This window comes from Lutra lutra, chromosome 11, assembly GCF_902655055.1.
Source record: "Lutra lutra chromosome 11, mLutLut1.2, whole genome shotgun sequence".
Classification (NCBI taxonomy): Eukaryota; Metazoa; Chordata; class Mammalia; order Carnivora; family Mustelidae; genus Lutra; species Lutra lutra.
Genome location: NC_062288.1, coordinates 104,052,229 through 104,079,971, shown reverse-complemented (window position 1 = coordinate 104,079,971; position 27,743 = coordinate 104,052,229). Strand labels below are relative to the sequence as shown.

The 27,743-nt window shown below is 46.0% G+C and overlaps 1 protein-coding gene and 1 long non-coding RNA gene across 2 annotated transcripts; one reads left to right on the top strand and one right to left on the bottom strand.

Annotated features, from left to right (window-relative positions):
- Window positions 1-584: 584 nt before the first annotated feature.
- LOC125081366 (uncharacterized) lies at window positions 585-7,387 on the bottom strand. Its single transcript, XR_007121654.1, has 5 exons — window positions 7,323-7,387; window positions 5,869-7,124; window positions 5,099-5,319; window positions 3,218-3,439; window positions 585-3,130 (listed from the first exon to the last, which is right to left on the bottom strand). It is a non-coding gene; the product is annotated as an uncharacterized LOC125081366 (long non-coding RNA).
- A 6,543-nt stretch (window positions 7,388-13,930) lies between these two features.
- Window positions 13,931-16,221, top strand: LOC125081363 (translation initiation factor IF-2-like). Its single transcript, XM_047695953.1, has 2 exons — window positions 13,931-14,605; window positions 15,124-16,221. The coding sequence occupies exons 1-2, from the start codon at window positions 13,983-13,985 to the stop codon at window positions 15,137-15,139; spliced, it is 639 nt and encodes a 212-aa protein (XP_047551909.1). The 5' UTR covers window positions 13,931-13,982; the 3' UTR covers window positions 15,140-16,221.
- The last annotated feature ends 11,522 nt before the right edge of the window (window positions 16,222-27,743 follow it).

The window sequence follows — 27,743 nt, the reverse complement described above, 5'->3', positions numbered from 1 at the left end:
AAGTAGAAGCTAAATATCTCCAATAATAAAGCACAATGAAAGGTTAAATTTTTAATTTAAAATACAGTTGTTGGTCTTTAATAGAGAAACTAATTTTTCTCTCTGAGTATTAAAACTATGAACAAATGTATACATATTTTTTCCAATCTCTAAATTGGTAGGTAAGGCTTATTCAGACACATAAAAACTGTGATTCACAGCTTAAACATTTATTTTTAAAGTCTACGAACTGAATCATAAAAATAATAGAATTATAGAACTAAACAGGATCTTAAACATCAAAAAGGACTTTTTTTTTTTTTTTAAAGAATTTATTTGGCAGAGGGGCGCCTGGGTGGCTCAGTCAGTTAAGCAGCTGCCTTCAGCTCAGGTCATGGTCTTAGGGTCCTGGGATCGAGCCCCGAGTCAGGCTCCCTGCGCAGCGGAGAGCCTGCTTCTCCCTCTCCCACTCCCCCTTGCATGTGTTTCCCCTCTCGTTGTGTTTCTCTGTCAAATAAATAAGTAAAATCTTTAAAATGGGGAAAAAAAAAAAAAAGAACTTATTCGTCAGAGAGAGAGAGAGAACACAAGCAAGGGGAGTGGCAGGCAGAGGGAGAAGCAGACCCCACAGAGCAGGGAGCCCAACACGGGGCTCGATCCCAGGACCAAGATCATGACCTGAGCCGAAGGCAGGCACTTAATTGACTGAGCCACCTGGGCGCCCTTATTGCCTTATTTTAGGCAATAAGGAAACTACCTCAGCAAGGCTCAAGTACTTGACCAAATTACTCTACAAACTAGTTGATACACGCTAATTTAAAAAAAAAACCATGTCTTCATAAAAATCATCTCATTACATGAAGGCTGAGGCAGAGATAACCAATGGGGAGAGTCTGAAGCGAGGCTTGTATGAGGCTGATCTTGTACTCAGGAACAATAGGAGCTAACATTCAGTGGTGTCCAGAGTCTCCCATGCGGCAAGAACCCAGTCACTGTGTGTCATCGGTTCATGCTGCCATGAAAAGATGCCCTACCCCCAGCCGCTTAGACGGTTCTGGAAGGTGAAGTCTGAGATCTGGCACCAGCATTGGGGAGTTCTTGTGAGGGTCTCCTCCCAGGTTGTGTCCGCAGTCTTCCAGTTGTGTAGAAACACAGAAAGTGTAACAGAAAGATGGGGCTCTCTGGGGTCCCCTCAGTAAAGGCACTGATCCCCTTCACGAAGGCTCTGTGCTCATGACCTGATCACCTCCCAGGGCGCCACCTCCCAGTGCCCCCACATTGGAGGGAAGGATTTCAACATGTGAATTTGCGGGGGGCGGAGGGCACAAACATTCAGCCCATGACCATGTAGATACATTTACAAACATTTCACATTTTACAGATGAGAAAAGTAAAATTAAGTCGGTTTACTATAAGTCGTACAACTCGCTTAACTTCTCTGGGTCTCAGCTCTTGACTGTAAAGTGAGAGGGTAGACGCGCCTCTAGAACAGTTCATGATTTACGAAGTCCTCAAATGTCCTTGTCTCTTTTCTACAGACTGCACTTGTCAATTGACAGATAAGAAAATATCACATGTCACCCTTGCAGCAAAACAAACCAACGCAAAGTATTTGCTTCTATTTATTCTTCAGTTATGATTACATTGTTGATTGAGGTCAGGGTTGCAAAGGCTCAAAGTACTGTATCAAAACTTACAGCATTTTTAAAAACATAATCTGGAAACACCACATGAACATCTGGATTTCCAGCTTTCCGAGAAAATGGAAAGATCAGGCATTACTTGTTTCCCATTCTGAAGTGGAAATAAGGACCCAGAGGCAGAGAGCTGGGACCCTCCCAGGTCCATCGTAGCTCCCCCCACTTCCTGAGACTGCCCCCCAAGCTCTGGGGCCACTTCACTCACTTACCCAGTCTGCCCATCCTTAAAGTTATGTGAAATATTAACAGTATTAACAATATGCTACTGTACAGGCTGCCTTGGATTTGTATTACAGAATTTCAACATGTCAGTAAGGTCAGGGATCCAACCTCCTATCTCAGCAGTTCTCCAAACACGGCCACAGGAGCACCATCCGGAAAACCTTGCAGGTTGGTGAGCTTCTGCTAGAGCATTCGTTCTCGCATTCTGAGACTCTCTGGAAATTAGCCCAGGAATATGCATTTTAAATTAGTTCCCCAGGTGATCCTTAGTGTTACTCAATTTTGAGCACCACTGTCCCCGTAAAGCAAGTAACTCGTTTTGACTATTAAAGGAAAAGCAGAAAAAGAATCCGTTAATCTGTAAACTGTTTTCCCTACAGTGGTTCTCTGACAGAGAACATAGAAGTTTGAACACAATTCCGAGAAGGACATTACTCCCGGCTGGAAAGATGAGGGGCGGCCCTTCATGAATGCCTGGGAGGCAGACATGTGCAGTATAGAAGAAAGGGAGCAGAGACTGTGTGTGCAAAGGCACAGTGGCAGGAAGTATGGGGGCAAATAGGAGGAAGGGCAAGCAAGTTTGTCTGGGCTGTCATAACGTTTCTTACAGGGGTGGTGGGTATAAACCTGGCAGAGAGAGCTAGCACCTGACCAAAGGCGTGCATAACCAGGACCCAGGCACATGGCAGCTGGGAGGGTTTTGAAATGAGGGTTAATATGATCAGAACCAGACATGAGGGAGAATTTGTCTGGCAAGAGTAGAAAGGGAGAAAACGAGAGGCCAAGAGGTGCTTTAATGATGCTTAAGCCAAGGGGAGAACACAGGGTCAGAAAGGAGGTGACAGATCCCCGAGATATTTTAGGGGTAAGTCATAGACCAGCCCTGTGACTGCCAGCTTGCATCTGGAAGAGTCCGAGATGCCCCAAGGCCTGGAGAAGTGTTCTCAACCTTGGCTGCAAGACTGAACCACCTAAGGAGCTTTTAAAACTGCTGAAGGCTGGCTCTTACCCTCAAGATTCCAAGTGAGGCTCATGCATGCTTATGTAAGACCCCCCGCCCATGTCATTCCAGCATGCAGCTGAGCTGAGACGGACCTACCGAGAACCAAGGTGACCAGAGTGTCCAATGTCCAGGCATGAAGAGAAACAGGGAACACAGGAGAAATTAGTTTGCAGGGAAGCATAAAGTCTTCTGGGACCAGTGAGTCCAAGGAGCCTGGAAGGTGGAACTTCCAGATGGACAAGCCCAGTAAGTAACGGAAATACAGACTAGGAGTGGTCAAGGTTAACTGAGAAATGTAGCTTGAAGAACTCACCATGTAGAGGTGACAGTTGAAAACAGCTGCTCTGAGTCGTGTTTGAAAACAGGGTGGGTGGGCACCTGGGTGGCTCAGTTGGTTAAGCAACTGCCTTCGGCTCGGGTCATGATCCCGGACTTCCAGGATCGAGTCCCGCATCGGGCTCCCAGCTCCATGGGGAGTCTGCTTCTACTTCCGACCTTCTCCCTTCTCATGCTCTCTCTCTCTTACTGTCTCTCTCTCAAATAAATATAAAAAATAAATAAATTAATTATTAAAAAAAGAAAACAGGGTGGGTATTTAGCAAATGGTAATTTACAAAACTGTTATGGAACACAGACAAAGACAGCTGAGAGCATCTACAAGTAGGGACTCAAGAAAGGCCATTTTGGAGCACCTGGGTGGCTAAGGGTCTGTCTTCGGCTCAGGTCATGATCTCGGGGTCCTGGGATTGAGTCCTGAGTCAGGCTCCCATCTCAGGGGGAGCCTGCTTCTCCCTCCCCCTCTATGCTCTCTCTCTTTCTCTGACTCTCTCTCAAATAAATAAATTAAAAATCTTAAAAAAAAAAAAAGAAAGTAGGCCATTTTAATGTTTAACACTTGAACTCCCTCCCTCCCTCCCCTGCTCCCTCCAATCTTCCTTCCTTAATTTACTTCTCTCTTACTTTGAGGATTTGTATACTTATGTTAGGAAAAGTAGAATATAGGAAGTGACCAGTTATACACTTACATAATTAAACTCCCAACTTGGACCTCTTTGGCATCTGCCCTGGATTGGCTTTACCAAAACATTACACCATCCCTCAAAAAAAAAAAAAAAAACAAAACCACTTTTCTGAAGATGTGGGGTTGACTACAGAGATTGCTAGGTACATCGACCAGGAAAGGCTAGGGCACCGGGAATTAATTAACCTCTCAGAAAAAAATAGGAAAAAGAAACCCAAGAGGTTATTGGGTTTGACATTGCAGATCAGAATTCACTTGTATTTGAGAAGACACCGGCCTGTGAGTGGTCTGTGGGCTTTGAGTGAGCTTACCAGCCCTAGCTCAACAAGCCTCCACCTGGTTCCTCCTGGCTAACTTTCCCATTGCTGTGTTGGAGGATGTGGCTAGACTCAGCTGTCGTCACTTTTCCAAAGTGATTTCTTCATGTGCAAACACCTTTATTATTTTTCTGGTAGGGCAGTTTCTGAAGAGAGCAGGTTCTGAAGGGAGGGCGCCATCTTTGGCTAGGGAGAAGGAGCTCTACTTGCCCTACCTTCCCCTCCAAGGGGGGTTGGAGCCTTTTGGCCCGCTGAGGTACTAAGAACTAAGAGCCAGTCCTGCCCATGTAATGATTGTGAGTGAAGCCGATCACGGCTGATAAAAGACTGGTCAGTTTTGCCAAAGGCTGACCTGGGTACAGTCATGAAAAGCACCATGAAAGGTGCCAGTATCTCATCCACTTCTGTCATCCAAAGGGACACTGGTGCCCTTTCTCTGGGACCCAGGTCACAAAGTCAAGATTTCAGTGGTGCCCCCCATTGATGTAGATTTTTATTCCGTGTGTCAACTATGTCAATAAATTTTTTTTGGTTAAAGCGTAGAATTCATGTTCAATATTTTTAACAGACATGCACACACACACACATACACACACACACACGGGGAGGCAGAGGGGAAACTTTTGGAGGTGATGGATACCTTGCTTACGGTGATGGTTTCACAGACATACGCATGTGTCCAAACTCAAATTATATGCATTAAATATATAAAATTTTGTACATCAACTATATTCCCTTAAATCCACGTTTTTTTAAATTGCTATGAGATTTTTAAACTCCCTTAATCTTGTTTCAGCCTCCCGAACCCCACCGGAGAGAAGCATGTACGGCAGGCACCCATGCGCTCTCACCTTACCAGCAGACAGTCGAAGTGTGGAAAGTGGTAAGTGCTTAGCCGAGGGCACACAGCTGGTCATAGTAGAATCGCAGTTCGAGAGTACGTTTTCTAGGTCCAAGCCCTGAACCCTTCCCGTGGTGAAAGTGTCATACGCTCTGCTTGTTGACCATCATCAACTATTAACAAGTAGAACCTGTGACCAGACTTTGAGCAGCGTCTCTTTTCTATCCAGTTTGAGCCTGTTTTTAATGAGAGAGAACCAATTCAAACGGAGAATTTGGACCACATCATGCTGACGTAACCTTGGCTTCCTGAAGCAGTAGGTTAATAGCTTGACCTATGTTACAAATACTTGCTACATCTTTAAAATATAAAAAGATTTATCCACTTACTTTAGAGGGAGATAGAGTATGAGCAGGGGGAGGGGCAGAGAGAGAGGGAGACAAGCAGACTCTCTGCTGAGCAGGGATCCCAACACGGGGCTCGCTCCCAGGATCCTGAGATCATGACCTGATCTGAAACCAGGAGTCGGATGCTTAACTGACTGAGACACCCAGGCATCCCTAAAATAAATAAATCTTTAAAAAATAAAAATAAGAAAAATAAAGCTGCTGTGACACACAGAGAGAGGGAGCTTATTATAGCCTGGGGGTAACTGAGTGTCATTTCTTCAGAAAATTGGTAATGAGAGGTAATGAAGACCCGGAAAATGAACAGGAGACAGGTGTGTAGACTGGTCACTGGAACCGGTCAGCTTGGGCTGCCATACCATACACGAGGTGACTTACCCACCAGACATTTCCTCACAACTGTGGAGTCTGGGGAGTCTGGGATCAGGTGCTGACTGACCAGGCGTCAGGTGACAGCTGACTTCCTGGCTTTCAGAAGGCTGCCATCTTGCTTGTCCCATCATGTTGGGGGAGAGCAAGCTTTCTGGTGTCTCTTACAAAGGACACTAATTCTACAGGATCAGGACTCCGCTCTATGACTTTGTTCAACTTTGGTCACATCCTAAAGGCTCCAGCTGCAGACATGGTCTTGTTGGCACTTAGGACTTCAACCTACGAATCTGGGGGCAAGGGGCACATAACTCAGTCCATTGACTCCTTTGAGCTTTCTGGGCCTCAGGGCTTCCCAAAATATAATTCCCAGGAAGCCTAAGTAAAAAGAAGTACAGTGGGAAAGAAAGTCAAAGTTGACTCAATATCATTCGTTCATGTTGATTGATTTCCTTTGTGTTTATACTAACCGATATGGATGCCAAGCGGTTTTCTTGTTTTTAAGGGTTTGCTTTAGTCCAACTAAGCAATTTAATATTGAAACAAGGAAGAGATTGTTGCTTGCATGCGCAGGTTTTTTTCTACTGAAGCAAAATATGATGATATTATTTATTCATCATATGTACCCTCACCTTTTCCAAAGGGATGGGAGCCTGCTGCAGAATGAAATAGAGTTCTCTGGCTCAAGTTCAGAATTCTCCGACTGCAGAAAAAGCCAAGGCAGGTTGAGATTTGTGTTGTCATTGTTTGCTATCGCTATACTTGTCCTCATTGTTTAGTTCACCTTCCCACGACTACTCCATTTTCCCATAGAGGCAAGGCAAGAAATGCCTGAGGATCCACACCATTCTTTACATTTGGGCATTCAGACATTGGTTCTTCAAATGCAGTAGTTGGCTGCTGATATAAATTTACTTTCTAATAGATCTCCCCAGGCCAGCATGATGGAATTCATGTCTCCAAATAAAAGGAGAGTCGCAAAAAGCTCATTTAGGCTATTTAACAGATCTCCTATTCTCTTAATCTTCTTCACTTCTAATAATCTTTACATAAATTTTCATGACACTGCTAAAAAAAGTCCCAATCTAGAGGTAAGCCTTAAGATGGTTTTCTTCAATCAGGCAAAATGTAAATAGAGCCAACTGGCCAAAAGTTTCTGGAAACATAGCTAACTACACTTTTACCAGTTCTACTGTACCCTCTTGAAAGCTGTCTGCCTGTCCAGTCACAGTACATCTCTCACAAGTAACCCAGCAACAGAATGTCTATCCCAAGTGTCTTTTTTTTTTTTAAGATTTTATTTATTTATTTGAGAGAGAGACAGTGAGAGAGAGCATGAGCGAGGAGAAGGTCAGAGAGAGAAGCGGACTCCCCGCGGAGCCGGGAGCCTGATGCGGGACTCGATCCCGGGACTCCAGGATCACGACCTGAGCCGAAGGCAGTCGTCCAACCAACTGAGCCACCCAGGCGTCCCTATCCCAAGTGTCTTGATCAACATTCTGGGTTTTTGTTTTTTTTTTAAGATTTATTTATTTTAGAGAGAGCAAATGCACAGGGTCAGGGGAGGGGCAGAGGGAAAGGGAGAGAGAATCACAAGCAGATTCGTGCTGATGTGGGGCTCAATCTCATGACCCTAAGATCATGACTGAAGCCAAATCCAGCAGTACAACACTTAACCGACTGGCCATCCAGATGCCCTTGATCAGTATTCTTACACTCAAAGAACCACCTTCTCCAGCCAGTTCCTCACCCTGTTATGGGCTGCATCCCCAAAATTCATGCTGAAGTCCCAACACTCAGAGCCTCAGAATGTGACTATGTTTGGATTTAGGATCTTTAAAGAAGTAATTAAGTTAAAATGAGGTCATTAGGGTCTACCTTAATCCAATAGGATTGGTATCCTCATAAGAAAAGATCAGGACACAGAGACAGAGGAGAATCCATGTGAGAACACAGCAAAAAGGCAACCATCACAAGCCAAAGAGAAAGGCTCCAGAAGAAGCCAACCCCATACATACCTTGGTCCCAGACTTTCAGCCACTGGAACTTTGAGAAAATAAACTGTGGCTGTTTAAGCCTCAATCTGTGGCACTTCGTTTTGGCAGCTCTAGGAAACTGATATACCTTCTTAGATGCTCTGGAGTGTATACTTTTCCTTCCTCAACGCACACAGAGGACTGCTATGCTCTACGTGCAGCAGGAGGGGAAACGGTGTGTGCCATCCTTCTTTGCTCAAAGTGGCTACCACAGGTGTGGCATCAGCACAACAGTACTGTGTGTTACTTTTCTAGCACTGGGAGTTGGCTCCACTCAGCCATCTGTCCTTTCTTGCTCAGTCCCCTTGAGATAATTGAAAAACATTTTCGAAATCTGGAGATAGTAACATCTGTAGCTATAGTATAATTTTTCATTTCTTTCATAGAACTAAAACTCAGTATGTACATCCTCAGCTTGATTTTTAGTTTTTCCCCCTGGTCCATAATTATTTTATCTTATTTTGATTAGATAAGTACTTTATGATCACTAGAGCATTTTTGGAAATCCAGAACCACCACGATTTTGCCATATTTTCTTCTAGCCTTTTAAATAAATTCATATAATGTTTTAACCAATTAAAAACTAAAGCAATATTTTAACTCCTAAATATGTTTATATATATAAATATATATTGCTTTTTCTTCATCTAATATGATATTGAGCCATCCTTTGTTTTGTTTTGTTTACTTTTTTTTTAAAGGTTTAATTTTTTATTCACCAGAAACAGTGGGAGAATACAAGCAGGGGGAGCAGTAGAGGGAGAGGGAAAAGCAGACTCCCCACTGAGCAGGGAGCCGGATGCAGGACTCGATCCTAGGACCCTGGGATGATGACCTGAGCGGAAGGCAGATGCTTAACCATCTAAGCCACCCAGGTGCCCCTTGATTTTTTTTTTTAAAGATTTTATTTAATTGACCAAGAAACCATAAACAGAGGGAGCAGTGGAGGCTCCCTGAGCAGGAAACCTGATATGGGGCTGGATCCCAAGACCCTGAGATCATGACCTGAGTTGAAGGCAGATGCTTAACTGACTGAGCCACCCAAGCATCCTTTGAGCCATCTTATTAAAACTCTCATAGGAGTTCCTGGGTAGCTCAGTTGAGGCATCTGACTCTTGGTTTCAGCAGAGGTTATGATCTCGGGAATGGGAGATGAAGCCCTTCAGCGGGCTCTGCACTCAGTGCTCAGTGGGGAGTCTGCTAGAGATTCTCTCCCTCTCCCTCTGCCTTGCTCCCACACATATGTGTATGCAAACGCACTCGTGCACACTCGTGCTAATAAATAAATAAATCTTAAAACACACACATACACACACACACACACACACACACACACACACACCTCTTAAGGATGCCTGGGTGGCTCAGTCAGTTAAGCATCTATCTGCCTTCGACTCAGGTCATGATCTCAGAGTCCTGAGATCAAGCCCCACATCGGGCTCCCTGCTCGGCAGGAAGCCTGCTTCTCCCTTTCCCACGCCACCTGCTTGGGTTCCCTCTCTTGCTCTCTCTCTCTGGTAAATAAATAAAATCTTAAAAAAATAAAAAGCTCATAAATATTCTATCATACGAAGGTACATGTTTTATTGAAACTTCCCTTGTAGATCTATCTGGACTCCACCTGCATGTAACCGCAGAGCTGGTCTACTTCACAGTCCCAACAATCATTAAACACATAATCCATCTGGACACAAACTTGGAAACTTCTAGTGTGCAGCTGTTCTCACTGGGCTTTGTTGTTGAGTTTGATGATGCTGCTGATGGGGAGGAGAGGATGGGAGGACAAGAGGTGGCTGTCTTTGTGTCCATCTCCATTTCCCTGTCCTTAGTGCTATCCATCTTACTCCTCTCTCTTTCATCTTTTTCTTCCTGCCTCATTTGTTGCCTGTCTTGGCTGATTCTCTCTATTCTCTGCCCAAGAGTATTTCTTGCTGAGGTGAGAAGTGTGATGCCAGCAGGAAAAGACAAACAGACTGTGACAGGAAGAGGCCTGAGAGAGGACAAGCTTGGGGTACATTCAGGGAAAGTCCACAGAGAAAAATCCACTCAGAACCAGTAAGGCCAAAGGTCAGTGCCATCTTAAGATACAGCGAATTACAGCACTCACCTCATGCCTGAATTTTAGAAAGTTCAGGGTAGCTACCAGAAGAAAAGGAAAGTGGGGTAGAAGTGAGTTAGTAAGTAAGATATAACAACGAGACGTAGTTCAGATAGCACTTGGAACAATGTCCAACACACAGTTGCTGCTCAGTAATGTCAAGACATTGTCATCATCATGGTCATCGCTATTATCCTGTAGCCCTTCATGGAATCCCTTCTTGCACAACGTTGCACAGTTGACTACTATTCCTGGGTTCCATTAGCCGGGATTTCCAGTGATACTCATTTGAATCAAGGCAGTGCCTTTCCAAGTGGAAAGTATAGCACAAAAACTTTTTTTCCTTTTTTAAAACATTTTTTTTCCTCTTTGATACAACCTCACCTTTTCTTATGCCAAGGGACTGATAAAAGAAATAATGGATACATCCAGTTGCCATCTATAATTACAATAACTTTCCATTTCTGAGCTCATTGTATTTACTTAGAAACAGGATCATCTCTTTTTCCTAAGCCTACCTTCTCTCTGTGATGAAGTCTTTCACAATTTTATAGAACCTGGAGCAGGTATGCCCAAACACAGATTCCTTTGGTGGCCAGCTGGCTGAAAATAAATGATTGCATTGAGACTGGTGTACAGAGTGTGTGTCGTGTCTAAAGGGGGCAGCAGCTGGTTGGCTACAGCAGCACATAACCAGGCAAGAAATGAGCCATGTCTGCTCCTTTTCAAGAGAAGCTACCGTTCTGTATTTTTATCCAAACTGTCCCAATTTGAAATCTTGGAAACTAATTTAAAAAAATCTCTAAACATTGTGAGAGGCAAACAAACACATCTGCAGACCACTGGTTTGCAACTTATAACTCAAGGCGTATTTATTTCCCATTCATAGACTCTTTTACCCCTTTTGGTCCAAACTGAATTTCCAATTATGCAGCCCCGGCTGAGCTGCCATGAGGATGTCTTTATCCTCTGGTAAAGCCACCCATCCTCCTCCCCACAAGAAGTAGAGAGGTTGCCTGCTCTTTTCTTCTAGTCCAGGAAGTGCAATACCATCTGAGAAATTAAATTGTGCCAAGACATCCTGGTAGAGAATTAGAAGAATCCTCCCGTAAGGAATTATACATGAAGTGTTTAGGCAAAACAGTAACTCCATTTATAAAGCTAATTAATTTCCCAAATCTATTCCAAAAGAATTTGCTAGCAAGGGATACAACAAAAGAAATAATTAATGCAGAATGTTTCTAATTTTCATATTTGAAGAGAGAAATGGAAGGAGCTAGCTTTTTTATGAAATCAGAAGTTAAAAAAAAGATGTGAAACATCATCTCAAAACACTCATTTTAAGAAACGGTTTTAAACCCTTTGTTAAAAGAATAAAAATAGACTCCAAAGTAGCAAGATGATACTTTTCGTATTGCACTTTGTTTAAATTTTAAAATCTCCATTTTTACTTATTAATGTAATATATATAATGGCTAAATTCCAGCATGCAATTTTTGTGTGAAGATGTGCAATTCAATCCTACGTTCTGAGTGTTGACTTTGTTACTTAAAATCTCGTGATTTGTTAAAGAAAAGCACTTGTGGTTTTATTGTCTTTTTAGTGAGTATTAATTAGCATTAGAAGAATAACAAAAAAAATCTTTCAGTGGAAATTGATAACAAAACTTTAGCAGTAAGAAAAGATACTACTTTTTTTTTTAACCTCCCCACTAAGGGCTAAGAGCTGCTCACAGTGCTGGATTGCCAACTGGTCAAAATAGAGAACTACTCAATTTGGAAAATTAGCTGGCTGTAAAGAATTCGTTACAACAAAACATATAAAAGGTCTTTTGTTGCTTTGTTCGATTTTAATTTACATAAAAAGGTTGGACATCTATCCCCACTTTTATTGGTAATACTGTGTTACAGAGTAATATGGTAGTTCAGTATTACAATCCTACGGCTAATTAACGAGTAAGCTCTTGTTTATTTTGAATTTAAAGAACATTTTACTTTATCCAGTTTTTTTCTTCATGACCATGTTTCTCCTAAATGTAAAAAAATGGTATCTGTATACTCTATACACAGATGATATAGTATATTGTTTTCTTCTCAAAGCTAAAATGCATTTAATTAAAAGCTAGACTTTAAAGTGAAATAAAATTATTTCACTGATGAAATACGCATTGAGTAAAGTAATAAAAATGTCTGAGCACAATGCTTCTCATATAGACACATGCAAACGTTTAAGCAGAATGCGTGCATATATTTAAGAAATACTGTATTTGCTTAAAGAAATATTTGAATGAAAACGAAGTGTTTTTATTTGTTCCAGTTCACTGTAGTATTTCAAAGAAGCATTTCAAATAATTACTATGTCAATGATTTAAATTCTGCGTTCAAATTTTAACGTTTTTAATCTACATTTTACCCTTAGGTTTCCTACAATCTGGGAGTAGAGGAGGAGTTGGTCATTGTTACTTAAAACAATGCATCACGTAGCTCTGGGGGAAATTAACATAATTTGAATGGCCAAGTAGTAAAAATTAAACAAAGCATTATATTTACTACCCATTCCATGCAAAAGTTCTAAGCAAATTTGCATTGAGCAATAAGGAGGAACAGACTCGCTCGGTTAACGTGAGCATTGCTAATTAGAGGCTGCATCAACATCCATTTTGAAGACCTGAAGCAGCGGATACAGCTCTATTAGGGATCCATATTGAAGAGGAACGGACGTGTGGTCCAAGCAGAAGCGCAGGGGCCAGAACCCCACAGGGCGACGCTGGAGCGCATTTACAGCCCCCGGGACCTGTACAGTGCTGACTTCTAACTGAGGCTTTTATTTCATTTCGTTCGCCTGGAGCCACTCGAGAACTCCGCGTCGGAGCTCAAGCCGGAGCAGCGCCCGAAAGCCGACGAGGGCCGGACTGACCGGGGAGCCTTCCCCTTCCACCCGCCGCACCAGACACACAAAGCGCCGCCCACGGCCCGCCGGCCGCCGGCTCTCTCCCCGGCGGGGGCAGGTGACCCCGCTACCGTGGGGCGGCGGGGGCGGCGCGGGTCTGCTCCGCGCGCCTCGCCGCGGAGTCGGGCTCGAGCCGCCTCCTCCCTCCGCCACTCGACGCGCCTCACGATGCCCACCCCTCCGGCGCGCGGGATCCCTCCGCCCGCGGCTCCTTCCGCGCCAAGTAGTGCGCCGGGCGCCGGCTTCCGCAAACGCGGGCCCGCGGGGACCGCACCACCGTCCCCAGCGAGCGAGCATCGGCGTGGGGCATCCTCGACTTTGGAGGGCCGTTCGGGCGGACCCTGTTTCCAACTGCGGAGCCGCGGTGGGCCCGGCTGTCTAAAGCAGAGCCCGGGCGGAGGATCCCCTGCGAGCAGTGGGAGAGCGAGCGACCGCCGCAGGGCCGGGGAGGCAGGTGTCCCGGCGACCGCCCCACCCCCATCGCCAGCAGGAAGAGGAAGCAGCCGGGCCGGGCCCGCGGGCCACCCGCCGGGCCTCGCAGGGCGGGGGCGCCCTGACTCGCCGAGGCGCGTGACCTAGTTCGTCCCAAAGTGGATTTGACAGGTTGTCAGCCGGGCTCCCCTCCCCCACCGCCTTCCGGGTCCGTCTCCCCAGGCGCCCGTCCGGACGGCCGCCCGCGGCCCCGGCTCAGCCTCTCATTGGCCCTATCGCACCTGGCGCACCGCCCTCGCCCCAGCTCATGTTCCCATTGGCCTCGCGTCGCCCGGCGCCCCGCCCCGCTTCTCCCTCATTCCAATTGGCCTTGAGCAGCCTGGCGCCCCACCCCCCCTCTTCTCTACCTCCCCCCATTGGCCTCAAACCGCCCGGCGCCCCGCCCCCGGCCCTACTCGTCCCCCTTCCCCAACATTGGCCTCCAGCCGGCCGGCGCCCCGCCCCGTCCTGGCTCGCGCTCCCATTGGCCTCCCGCCCGGCGCCCCACCCCCTTCCCGCGGCCCGTCCTGAGGAGCCAGCCTGGGCTGGCGGCTCTGCGCGACGGCCGTATGGGGTCCTCCGCGACTGCGCCCCGTCGTCCTCCAAGTCCTGCTCGTGTCCCTCGCCTTTCCTCCCCTCCCAGCATTCCGTGCCTCCCCTCCGTCGCTGCGGGAGCCGAGCCCCGAGGCGCGCCCGCTCCGCTGCTCCGCCTACCCCGGGGCTCCGCGCCCTGCGCTGCCCGCTCGCTCGCCTCCTGCCCCCTGTCACCTCTCGGCGTCCCTGCGCGGCTCCCTCCTCCGCGAGTCAGAGGCCGGCAGCGCTTTCAGCAGCTTTCCTCCCGGGGTCCATCTGTCGGGGCTTCCGCGCGCGCCCCGCCCCGACCCGCTGCTCAATTCCGCCCGCTCCCTCGCGGCCCCGCCCCCGCCCGCGCTCTCTGCCCGGGGACGCGACCCGCGGCTCTGCGGGGCTGGGGGCGGACGGTGGGGGGCGGGCGCGGCGCGGTGAGTGTCGGTACCGCCGCCGTGTCGCTCTGCGCTTCGGGACGGAGGACGAGCCGGGGCTACCAGGTCCGCCCAGACCCGGGAGGGAGAGCGCAGGGACAGCGTGGGTTTTCCCGACCCTCGGGATTGCTCGTGCAATGTTCTGCTCACAGTTTAAATTTTGTGTTTCTTCCAAAATCTGTGCTGGTTTTGTAAGTGGTCGCCTCTGTCTCTAAGGGTAAACGGATAACGCTGAGATTTGGAGCTAATCCCCACACAGGTCTTCTGGCTCCAGACCCTCGATTATTTAAATGAGGAAACCAAGTCCCTTTCCCAAGGCCATTGAAGTGGACGATCTCACACTCCAAGCCCGGTCAGACACCGGAGGTCCACTGGGAGAATCCATCATGGCTCATTCACATCCGCAGAAGAGTAGCGGACTGGTATTTCCAGCTGCGCTGGCACCGTACAAAGCCCCCGCCATGTCCCCCAAGGCCCTCCCCTATAGGATCCTCTCCAGCTTAACCTCACTGCACTCCAGGCACGATGACCGCCTTTCTGCCAAGTACTTTTTGCCACAGGGCCTTTGCACTTGCTGTTGTTTCCTGACTTGTCTAGATTTGCTTTCCTTCAGACTCACGTGGCTTAGCTCCTGTGTTACTCTAGGGAGGCGTTTCTGACTAAAGTGTGGCCCCTCCTAATTGACCGTATCACTCTGTGTTTCCTTCAGAGCTGGAGCAGTTTGAAATCATCTTGTTTATTTACTAGTCACAGCCTGTTGCCCTTCACCTGCCCTTCACCATTAGGATGTGAGCACGTCTCTAGGACATAAGGTAGGTACTTAAGTCCTTGATGAGTAAGTGGATGGTATGTTTTCTGTGATCAAATGGACTAACCAGACAGACTGTCTGTGTCTGATTCTGCCAAAATTGTGTAGACAACACCTGTAAGTGAGAGTTGAAAACAAAGCTATTCTGTTTGTAAATGTTTTGTGTTTCTTTACCTTGTGTGCTTTACTTCTGGCTATTCTTTGACAAAGAGAGTGAGAAACAAGGCCTTGTGCGCATCGCTTTTCTAGCTGTTCACAGCTTTCCTCACTGCCTTGCCCTCACCCTGACCTCAGGTAGGCAGATACTTGGCAGGTAATGCCTTCTTCCTTTGGGGCAGTCTCAGACGCTTTTTGCTTGACAGAAGTTTGGGGTGGGGGAAGGAAAGGATTTCTGGTTCAGTGTTACCAGCATGCTCAGCTGGAGCCCTGTCGTCTTTCTGTCTTAGGCAGGAAAGCAGAGTAGAAGAAGGAAGCCCCTTCTAGTTTCCCCTTCCTCCCTTCATATGTACTTCTTTGGTCTGTTCAGTAAATAAAACTGATTTTTCTCAAATATCTTTGCACTGGGGTGCATTCTGTACTTGCTGAGTCCAGGAGAACCCTGGGTCTATTGGTGTAGAGTTGAGATCTAATCCTCACCTCCCCAAACAGGCAGTGCGAGCCTGGCAAAGTCTACTATCTCTCTGGGTCTCAATGACCTCATCAGTCTTTGCCTGTGTTGACTGTTCAGTGATTAGGGATATAGACATCTCAGATTTTAGCTGCTGGAAACTGCTGGCCCAAACAAGAATCCTGTGGCTTCCCCTTGGGGCCATAGAGAGGCTGCCAGAAGCAATGAAGATAGTGCTTCCTGATTTATATCCGCTAAGAGAGAGTACACATCTGTTCCTGCATCCAGCCCAGAACCCTCCAGTTCACCCTGGTTGTTGGACCTTTTGGGCCTGGGCCCAGCCCTAGACCAACCAGTGACTGTCACCTGGAGAACAGAAAATATTGATCAGGTTGGGGCACCTGGGTGGCTCAGTGGGTTAAAACCTCTGCCTTCGGCTCAGGTCATGATCTCAGGGTCCTGGGATTGAGCCCCACATCAGGCTCTCTGCTCGGCAGGGAGCCTGCTTCCCTTCCTCTCTCTCTGCCTGCCTCTCTGCTTCCTTGTGATCTCGGTCCGTCAAATAAATAAATAAAAATCTTAAAAAAAAAAAAAGAAAATATTGATCAGGTTAAATCAACAGGAGCATCTTCTGAGAGCAGGGGTGGTGTCAGCTCCTGGTAAGTGTGTGTGGAACTGAAACCTAAATACTTTGAGACTGAGATTATAGGAGGAGGATGGATGGTGAGCAGGTATTCCTCAGTGGCCTGTGCATCACTAGCATGGGCAGGGCGGGTGGGGACAGTTAATCAATGTTAGCGGGTCCCATTGTCCGCAAAGAGAACATGGTGTGGGAGAATTTGCCTGGCACCAAAAGGCATTCTCTCATAATATCCCTAATCGGCCACTAACCACTAGCTCTGCAATTTCAGACAATTTATTTAAAAAATACCATTTTCATAGTAGAAGAGGCCTCAGAGGTCATAGGATTCAAGTCTTCATTGGACAGATTTGGCAACTGACACCCGCAGAGATTCATCTGTGTCTCAGTTTCTTCCTCTGTGAAGTGGGCTGATGATATTAGTTCTGTGTTACCACACAGCTCAGATGAAATACTGTTTACCAGAAAAAGTTTGAGAAAGTAACAGAAATGCTCTTCTTAGGCAAGGCTGTTTTAATTGTCATTCATTTAGTAACAAAGCCTTACTAAAAGGAGAAAGGTCTTCAGGATAAGCTCGTTGACTCCTGGAAATGAATAATAACAACAGGAAAGAGGAAAGTGTATGTGTTGGAGGGAGGGTTGTGCACACTCACACCCACACATGTGTGCACACACACTTGTTTGGTAGTTGGGAAGGTGTCGGGCTGCAGTTCAGGCGGTACCTGAGCTATGCCAATTAGGGAGTGGTGTGGGGAGTGGATCTTAGGTGGAAGTAGGGTGTGGCAGCTGGTTATAAATTGAAGTTCTCTGACCTTGAGTGACTTGTGAGAAAAGGAGAGTCACTCACTTGGAAGGACGAATTTGGTGGAAGGATGAATTTGGTGCAAGGAAGGGGCTCTCTGTCTCAGAGTAATCCTGTGTTTATGTCTTACCATCCTGTGTCACTTTAGGTCCTCTGCAAAGTAGATGGCAAGACAGGGTGGTCATTGCAAGAGGTTTATAGAAGGAATTATCTATGAGGGAAGAAAGGGGAGAGGTCTGGAGAAGGCTGGGAGACCTGAGTTCTGGGAGAGGCAGGCAGAGGGGGCAGAGTTGGTAGGAAGGTCCTGGCTGCAGTGTAGCTCAGAGACGGCGTTGGCCAGGCTGACCAGGGTGCTGGAGCCCGTGTTCCTGTCCTAGGACGGAAGTGCGTGAGATCAAGAGCTGGGGGCTCTGCCAGTTCCAGCAGGAGATCTAAGGGGCATTTTTACAGTCCCAAACTAGCCAACTTTGCCTGATACACATTGCTTCCCTGTTGACCAAATTGAAATCTTATTTTTGGGTAGTTCTGCCTTTTGGGATTTTGTTGTTGTTGTTGTTGTTGTTGTTTTGTTTTGTTTTGTTTTTCAGATTTTATGTTTAATCGCTCTACCCCATGTGGGGGCTTGAACTTAAAATCCCAAGGTCCAGAGCCACATGCTCCGCTGACTGATCCAGCCAAGTGCCCCTGGCTAGTTCGTAATACGGGGTTGGTGCTTAATAAATGTTTACATTGCAGTAGTAAGTCCAGCTGTGCCCCACTATGACTTGGAATATAATTTACTTCCAGAACCTCCACTGGCTGCTATGCGGAAAGAGAAATGTTCAACCAGCAGTGCTTCTAGAAACCCATTGTTGGGGTGAGTCCAAAATGAAAGTGTGTGAGGATTCAGTAGATAAAAGAAGAGGTAAAACTTCATGAAAGTAAAAAAGCTGAAGAGAGGGGCGCCTGGGTGGCTCAGTGGGTTAAGCCGCTGCCTTCGGCTCAGGTCATGATCCCAGGTCCTGGGTTCGAGCCCCACATCGGGCTTACTGCTCAGCAGGGAGCCTGCTTCCTCCTCTCTCTCTGCCTGCCTCTCTGCTTACTTGTGATTTCTCTCTGTCAAATAAATAAATAAAAAATCTTAAAAAAAAAAAAAAGCTGAAGAGGGCTGTAGAGTGTGAGGGAAATAAACGAAAGAAGAGAAACTGAATTCATGAAAAGGAAATCCCGATCTTGGGAACAAACTAGGGGATTATCTTCCTGGAATGGCCTGGGGGAGGGGGAAATCAGCGTATCCAGGACGGAAAAGAATTTGATTGAGCAAAGGTTTCAAGGAGCCACACGTGAGCAGCGCGGCCCAAGATGGCGGCGGGTCACTTCCGGCGTTTCTTTCCGCTCTGAGAGGAACTGCGCGTGTGCACAGGAGATCTTCAGGGAGGGTTCATGGCGGCGGCCGACAGCTCCCGGCCCCTTCTAGAGGGAGAGGACCCCTGGGCCACAGGGTTTCAGACCCCGGAGCCGCCCCGCACGCACAAGCACCCTCAGCCAGGGACTTGCGCTTTTGTGGCCTGTCAGCGGGGCATGAGGGGCTGACCCTGTGCACAGTCAACTACGGAGCGTTTGAGGAGATGAGCAAGGGCTTGTGCAAGAAACTGCAGGAGGAGCGGAGGTCTGGGGGCCCCGCCCGCCCGCTCACCCAAGCGGGGGGGGGGGGGGGGGGGGGGTCTTGTAGGTGACCCCTGTGAGTAAAACTGCCCTGATTTCCTCTGAAAAAACAAACAACAAACAGCAGCCATAGGATAAAAGGCAAAGAGGGTTAAATACTCAAAGACCAATAGAACTTGATGGAAAAAGTAGAAACCACAGACACAGAAATAAATGGTGAGAAGTGCCTGAAATGAAGCCCTAGAGAAAAAACAAAGAAAATAAAGGGGGAAGCAATTATACCTAATGAATCTGTAATATAATGGAAGATGAAGTAAACTGTATCGAAAAGGAAAGTGGGCATGTTTTCTCTGAATGTTTTTTACATTATACTTCCAAATTTTAAATGGTTAATGGTATTCTCTACTGCACAGTGCTGTAGCACCTGGGTGGTTCAGTTGGTTAAGTGTGGGATGCTTGGCTTTAGCTCAGGTCCGATCCCTGGATCTTCATGATGTCTGGATCTTGGGTCTTCGGATCAAGTTCTTCGTTGGGCTCTGCACTCAGTGTGGCCTCTGCTTCAGATTCTCCCCCTCACCCTCCTGCTCACTCGCTCTCTCAGAAAGGAAAGAATCTACATAGTCCCTCTCATAGCATGGGACAAAATAAAAATTGTATGCAAAAATCATTGTGACAGTAGCTTTAGCATACTAATCTCTGTGGATGGTAACTTTATGCTGTGCTGCTGGACATATGAATCAAGACTTTAAATTTATTTATTTTATTTTGAAAGATTTTACTTATTTGACAGAGAGAAACAAAATGAATGGGGGCAGGGGTAAAGGGAGAGGAAGGAGAAGATGCCCCACTGAGCCGGGAGCCCGATGCGGGGCTCGATCCCAAGACCCCAGGATCATGACCTGAGCTGAAGGCAGATGCTTAACCCCCTGACCCACTCAGGCATCAAAGACTTTTTTTTTTTTTTTTTTTAGATTTTATTTATTTATTTGACAGACAGAGATCACAAGTAGGCAGAGAGGCAGGCAGAGAGAGAGAGAGAAGGAAGCAGGCTTCCCGCCAAGCAGAGCCTGATGCGGGGCTCTATCCCAGGACCCTGGGATCATGACCTGAGCCAAAGGCAGAGGCTTTAACCCACTGAGCCACCCAGGCGCCCCAGGCATCGAAGACTTTAAATCTCAATAAGGAACTCCTACAACTCAATAGTCCCTGAAAAGTCAGATTAAAAAATAAGCAAGTCTGAATAGACATTTCTCTGAAAAAGACATCCACATGGCCAACAGACAAATGAAAAAATGCTCCACATCACTCATCTTCAGGGAAATGCAGATCAAACTGCAGTGAGATACCACCTCACACCAGTCAGAATGCCTGTGATCAAAAAGACAATTACAAGTGTTGGCGAGTTTGTGGAGAAAAGAGAACCCTTGCGCATTGTTGGTGGGAATGCATATTGGTGCCATCACTATAGAAAACATTGTGGAGTTTCCTCAAAAAAAAAAAAAAAAAAAAAAAAAAGAACTACCATCTGATCCAGCAGTTCAACTTCTGGGTATTTATGCAAAGAAAATGAAATCACTACCTCAAAAAGCTATCTGTACCCCCATGTTCACTGTAACATTATTTACAATAGCCAAGATATGAAAACATCTTAAGGCCATTGATGGATGAACGGATAAAGAAAATGTAATAATACATATAGTTATAAATATCAATATAAATACAGAGAATGGGATATTATTCAATCATAAAAAAGGAAATGCTGCCATTTGCAACAACATGGATGTACCTTGAGATCATTATGCTAAGTGAAGTAAGTCAAATACTGTATGATCTCCCTTATATCCAGAATCTTAAAAAACAAAACAAAACAAACTCATACATAGAACAAATTGGTGGTTGTCAGAGGATGGCAGGGAATGAAGGAGTGGGTGAAATGGGTGAAGTTGGTCAAAAGATACGAATTTCCAGTTATAAATACCTCCTGGGCATGTCATGTACTGCATGGTGACTGTAGTTGGTAATACTGTACTATGTTGTTGAAAGTGCTAAGGGAGGGGTGCCTGGGTGGCTCAGTCAGCTATGGGTCTGACTCAATTTTGCCTCAGGTCATGATCCCAGGGTTGTGAGATCGAGCCCTGTGTCAGGCTCCATGCTGCGTCTGGAGCCCGCTTAAGATTCTCTCTCCCTCTCCTCCTGTCCCCCCCCCTTTAACAAACAATCACTAATGGAGTAGATCTTAAAAGTTCTAGTCATAAGAAATTGTGAGGTGATGGATGTTAACTTATTAGGGTAAACATTTTTCATGGATAGATAGATACAGATTTGTAATATTATGTTGTATACCTAAAATGAATACAATGTTATATGTCAAATATTTCTCCATTTAAGAAAAATTTAAATTCCAGGGATGCCTGGGTGGCTCAGTTGGTTAAGCATCTGCCTTTGCCTCAGGTCATGATCCCAGGGTCCTGGGATCATGTCCCCATTGGGTGTATTTTGAAATGTTTCCTTTTTGGTGTTAGGAATTAAGACATGTCCAGATTCTTCTCAAAATCTAATGTAAAAAACGTCACAAGCAACTTTGGAAACTACTTTTCTCATGAAACAATATTGCAATAGATTATCATACCTTTTGTAAACAAATCACATTAATAAAATGAAAATAGGTTTTTAATCAAAACAAATGCAGGAATGAGAGGCACCTGGGTGACTCAGTCATTTGAGCACCTCACTCTTGGTTTCAGCTCAGGTCATGATCTCCTGGTTGTGAGGTCGAGCCCTGCATTGGGCTCCATGCTCAGTGTGGAGTCTACTTGAGATTCTCTCCCTCTCCCCCTCACCCCTGCTCATTCTCTCTCTCTCTCTCAAATAAATAAATAAATAATAAAATCTTTTTAAAGATGTAGAGATGAAATGTGAACCATCTAATATTTTGTACCTATGCAGGGAAGACTGAGATTGGCTGGCAGATCTCATCTTTTCTGGAGGGGAAAACTTGTCCTGAGCTAGGTTGTCTCCTAAGAGAGTAAGCTCCCAGAGTAGGGGCTCCACAAAGCTGGGGTTCTGAAGTCTGGGCACAGGAATCAGAATACACAGGTTTTAAGATGTTTAAAAGATTAATGATAGTCTGGATATGAAAACATTTTTCTTTTTTTTTTTTTTGAGATCTTATTTATTTATTTGTCAGAGAGAGAGAGAGAGAAAGAGAGCATGCGCAAGAAGGGGGAGCAGCAGACAGAAGGAGAGGGAAAAGCAGGCTCCCAGCTAAACAGAGAGCCTGATGCAGGACTTGATCCCAGGACTCTGAGATCATGACCTGAGCTGAAGGCAGATGCTGACCCAACTGAGCCACCCAGTGCCCCTGAAAATGTTTTTCATGGTGAGTTCAGTGAAGTTTAAAAAGACTATGGGTATCCGCTTTTCATTTCTGATGCTTTCAGTGAGTTAAAAGAAAACGTCTAGAAAGCCATTTTTTAAAAAACTTGTGTAATGAATAAAACTGCATCTTGAGTATGGGCTGCATTACGGAAAGAGTCGCACTGTTTTTCTAACCAGCTTCTAGTCTGTCTGTCTTCACTCTACAGTAACCGGTATCCAGCTCCCCCGGTGATGCACGCAGGATCTGAGAGCCCTACTCAGTCTTCACATTTGTAGAGAGTTTGAATTTTCAAGCCCCAAACTCAGTGTGTAGGAAGCATGTGTAGATGTCTTTCTGTAATTAAATGATTTCCACACTTCATTTCCAGCTCACTTTCTACTGTATGGTAGAATAATTCATCTAGCTAATTCCAGCTAAATTTAGTCTCCTCACATTTCCTCTTGGTCAGTCCAGACATCAACCAAGTCAGTTCTTCACCTGCTCCTTCTTGGGGCGCAGGGAGAACTGACTGCTTTCAAATTCTTTTTTCCCTCCCTTTCTTCTCACCACCCCCTACAGGGTTCCTGTTCCGTCTTTTGGCACAAGGAACTCCTCTGGGGCTCCAGGTTTCGTGATGGGAAGCAGAGAATCTCTTCTGTTCTCAGACCTCCAGACTGTCCTGGAGATTCTATTGTCCTGTCCCTTATTTCTTTTTTCTTTCTCTCTCTGTTTGGTTTTTTTTTTTAAGATTTTATTTATTTGACAGAGAGAGAACAAGTAGGCAGAGCGGCAGGCAGAGGGAGAGGGAGAAGCAGGCTCTCCGCTGAGCAGGCAGCCCGGTGCGGGTCTCCATCCCAGGACCCTGGGATCAAGACCTGAGCTGAAGGCAGATGCTTAACTGACTGAGCCACCCTGGCACCCGTCCTGTCCCTTAATTCTGTCCTTAGAACCCACTGGGAAGTGATCCCCTTAGACATCTCGCCAGCATTTCCCTCCTTCCCACCCAGCCTCTTCCTCTCCCTCCCCAGTTAGGAGGGGTCTGTAATATATGAAGAGGAAAGGGGGTTGATGTGGGAGAAAGGTAAGCTAGTTTTGGAATCAGACATTCTGAGATCTGTGTCTACTGCAGGTTTTGGCATTTTAGCACTACAAGGACAGTTTTCCCTGGAGTAGTTACCCTAATCAGGTAACAGTATACAGGGGGAGATTCTCCCTCCCCCGCCCCGTATCACAGCAAGGAGTAGCACATCAGTTAATTCTTAACAGTGTCACTCACAACCCTCATGTTCATGGGGAAGGGTCAACCATTGGTCCCTGTTCCAGAAAGGCTTAAGCAGAAATGGAAGTGGTCTGGGGGTGTTAAATATGTGCAATTTACATTAATCCAGCTGACAGGGTCCAAGCAAATCTTAAAACTAGTTTTGCTTGGGGGCTCCTTGCTAGTGCAGTTGGTTAAGCATCCAGCTTTGGGTTTGGCTCAGGTCATGACCTTGGGGTACTGGGATTGAGCCTCACGTCGGGCTCCGCACTCAACATGGAATCTGCTTAAGATTCTCTCTCCCTCTCCTGCCCCTCCCACTGGTGCATGCACTCTCTCTCAAATAAATAAATCTTTTAAAAAAGGGGCGCCTGGGTGGCTCAGTAGGTTAAAGCCTCTGCCTTTGGCTCAGGTCATGATCCTAGGGTCCTGGGATCGAGCCCTGCATCGGGCTCTCTGATCAGTGGGGAGCCTGCCTCCCCCTCTCTCCACCTGCCTCTCTGCCTACTTGTGATCTCTCTCTGTCAAATAAATTTTCTTCCCATTCATATGTCCCCATTTTGGTGTTTTTGGTCTTTTTCTCTTTAATCTTACCTCTCTCTCTCTTTCTCTCTCTCAGCTTCTGCACTAAAGCGACCTCAGACTTGTAGGCCAAGAAGGCAGAGCTCCTTCCTTTAGAAGGAATTCCTGGGGAGAGGTTCAGACAGACAAGGGCGTAAAACAAAGTGCTGACACATCCCTGTCATCTCGATCTTCTTCTTGCAGTTTGGAATCAGTGTTTTTTTTTTTTTTTTTTTCTTCTCTTCGTTAGGACTGCAGTATTTTTGTAGGGTCCAGTGTTGGTTTGTGCTCTCGAGTTGCCCAAGTGAATGAACATTTCTCATGACTCAGCGGCTTAGCCTCTACTTCCCAAGCCAGGCACCCGTGTCCCTCATTCCCTAGGACTCAGAAGTTCTTGTTTTCCTTTTTTTCTTGTTTTCTCTGGATCTTGTTTCTTTGCTCTCTGTTTGCCAGGTCAACTCAGAGTCTCATAAAGCAATGTTGTTGAACTGGAAGGGATTGGGGATGGGAGAACAGGCGAGTCCACTAGCGGCGAGTTCCATAAAGAATGTGCTGCAGGAGGGGCTGCTTCTGAAATTCAGCGGCTCCTGGAGTTGAGGAGAAGAGGCCAAATACGTAGCCAACTCTGTTGGCCTTTGGAAAACTTGAGACCCTTGATCTTGTAACCTTGGAAGCAGGACTGGGATCCAGTAAAACTGAGGTCTAATGCTGGTATACTTCTCCAGAGTCAGCAGGAGAAAAGAAACAACTTGCCAAGTCATATTTTTTTTTTTAAGATTATTTATTTATTTATTTGACAGAGAGAGATCACAAGCAGGCAGAGAGGCAGGCAGAGAGAAAGGAGGAAGCAGGCTCTCCGCCGAGCAGAGAGCCCGATGCAGGGCTCGATCCCAGGACCCTGAGATCATGACCTGAGCCGAAGGCAGCGGCTTAACCCGCTGAGCCACCCAGGCGCCCCGCCAAGTCATGTATTTTAACCCTTAAACAGAACAGATATTAAGAGGATATGATATTACGATATTAAAATATTAAGAGGATACTCAAAGCATAATCAAGCTAGAGCTAAACGGAGTTATTGCTTAAATCAGCGCTTCCCAAACTTTAATATGCACCCCATCCCTTGGGGCTCATGTTATGGCGCAAATTCGAACATAGTAGGTCTGGGCGGGGTAGAGCTGAACTTCCACATTGGTGATCCGTTCCTGGTTCAGGGATCACACGTTGGGTAGCAAGAGTTTGAGGCAGGTGGGAGAGAAGGACGCGTCCTCAACTGAAGCTAAGAGGGGCTCCATACCCAAGCACTTAGAGCTAATAGTGAACTCCCCACTCTGCTCTCTTCCCTAAGCCCGGTCTACCAGCTGCTCTTGTGGTCACCTTTCCTGTCCTATGACGGACGTTTCCTTCCCTTCCAGAGCTGCTAATGCTTTTTCAGTTACAAGAAGGGGAAAGCAAAGAGCAAGTCAGGCTCACTCATTGGAAGGATACTCGGCAGTTCACAGAATTTGAAGAGCTGACCCGCCAGTCTTGGGAGAGATGGACACCAAGGCGGTTCAGGGGCCTGAGCAGCCAGAGCAGCAGGCCCTTCCCGGCACATCCCATTAGATGCCTGAATTCTGTCTCCTCAAGGTACAAGTTTGGGCCAGGTGTTATTACCTTCAAAGTTCTCAGCATATGCCAGTTAAATTTGTGTCTGCTGTCCCTTTCTTTGTCCCTTTTAAGACTATCCTTGACCATTTTAACTTGTATTTACATGTATGCAAATGGTGTATGTGTGTATCTGTGTGTCTGTCCAGGAGCAAAGGAGACGTTATTGCTATAATATGACGTCTCCCCAAATTATCGAAAAATCCCCTGTATATCAAACTTAGGACTTTTAAAATACATGATCTTACATTGTTTGGATTACATATGTCTTGGATATATAACTAAAATGTTCTCTGTGAGCAAGGACCATCTTTTATATAAAATAAACAAGGCTTTTTGTCTGATTTAAAAAACACATTGTGAATTTTCAAAAGGCCTTTTGAGACATTCTTTCTTTGTAATCATAGGGGTGGTATCTCTGAAAACATCCCAAGAGAGGAATGTAAGATTAGGTGATAAAACAACAAATAAGAGAATGGATTTTTCTCTTCTATGTACTATGTGGCTTTGGTCAATTACTTTTTTTCTGAAGTTCCTGCAACTGAAAGTTAAACAAGCTCCTTTCTCATATGTTTGTCTTAATGATTAGATAAAATGTATAAAAAGTGTGTTTGAACTGCTTTAAAAATTTAGCTATTTCTAGCATCATTATTGTTACGGAATTTGAGACTATGAGAACAATACAGAACTTGAAGGCAGGGGGGAACTATGAAAGCACTTAATTATATTCACTAAAATATAATGATGGCGACAAAACAAGACACACCAAGGATGTTTTATATCTCTTAAATGAGAAATGGTGAGTATGGTTCTATACATTTCCATTTCCCAACTTTTGTTCACCACCCGCTTTTCATGACTTCACTGCTTCCCGGTTTTAAAGAAATCTTTGCACATTTGTTTTGCTTTGTTGAAGCTAATATGCCCACTATAAGACATTCATTTCTTTTCTTTTTCTTTCTTTTTTTTTTTTTTAAAGATTTTATTTATTTATTTGACAGAGAAGAGAGATCACAAGTAGGCAGAGAGGCAGGCAGAGAGAGAGGGGGAAGCAGGGTCCCCGCTGAGCAGAGAGCCCGATGCGGGGCTCGATCCCAGGACCCTGAGATCATGACCCGAGCCGAAGGCCAAGGCTTTAACCCACGGAGCCACCTGGGCGCCCCTTTTTTTTTTTTTTTTTAAGATTTTACTTATTTATTTGACAGAGAGAGAGAGAGATCACAAGCAGGCAGAGGCAGGCAGAGAGAGAGAGGGGAGCAGGCTCCCTGCTGAGCAGAGCCCGATGTGGGGCTTGATCCCAGGACCTTGAGACATGACCCGAGTCAAATGCAGAGGCTTAAGCCACTGAGCCACCCAGGTGCCCCAAGACATTCGTTTCTTGAGTCTGGTTCTCTTGCCAGGTACTTAAAGCATTTTTTTTTTTAAATGATTGTAAGAGATCGCAGCTTCCCATCGTCTAGGTTCTGTCCCTAGGTTCTGCTCTTTTCCCGGAGGCGGAATAACTTGGATGGTTAAAGTGGAAAAGGCTTGGGTAATAACATGCTGTTCTGCTCCCAGCTCCACTCGAACTCCCTCTTCAAGGCCCAGGGGCCTCCACCCCTAATCATAGCCCTACTGGGGTTATCCTGGTGCCAGGGGCTCCCCAGTTCTCCTCACCTACACAACCTTTTATGCACTTCTAAGGTGTGTGTTATTCTGTTATCCATGCCAAGAATTTATTTCTGCCTGCCAGCTCATTTTCCTTTTGCCTCCTTCTCCTCCTCTTCTCCTCCTTCTCTGCCTTAAAGTAACATTCCCTTCTTTTTTTTTTTTAATTTTATTTATTTATTTGACAGAGATCACAAGTAGGCAGAGAGGCAGGCAGAGAGAGAGGAAGGGAAGCAGGCTCCCTGCTGAGCAGAGAGCCCGATGCGATGCGGAGCTCGATCCCAGGACCCCGGGATCATGACCTGAGCCAAAGGCAGAGGCTTAACCCACTGAGCCACCCAGGTGCCCCAACATTCCCTT

Excerpts from the sequence above, each read along its gene's own strand:
- LOC125081363 (XM_047695953.1), top strand. The coding sequence starts at position 13,983 with ATGGGGTCCTCCGCGACTGCGCCCCGTCGTCCTCCAAGTCCTGCTCGT.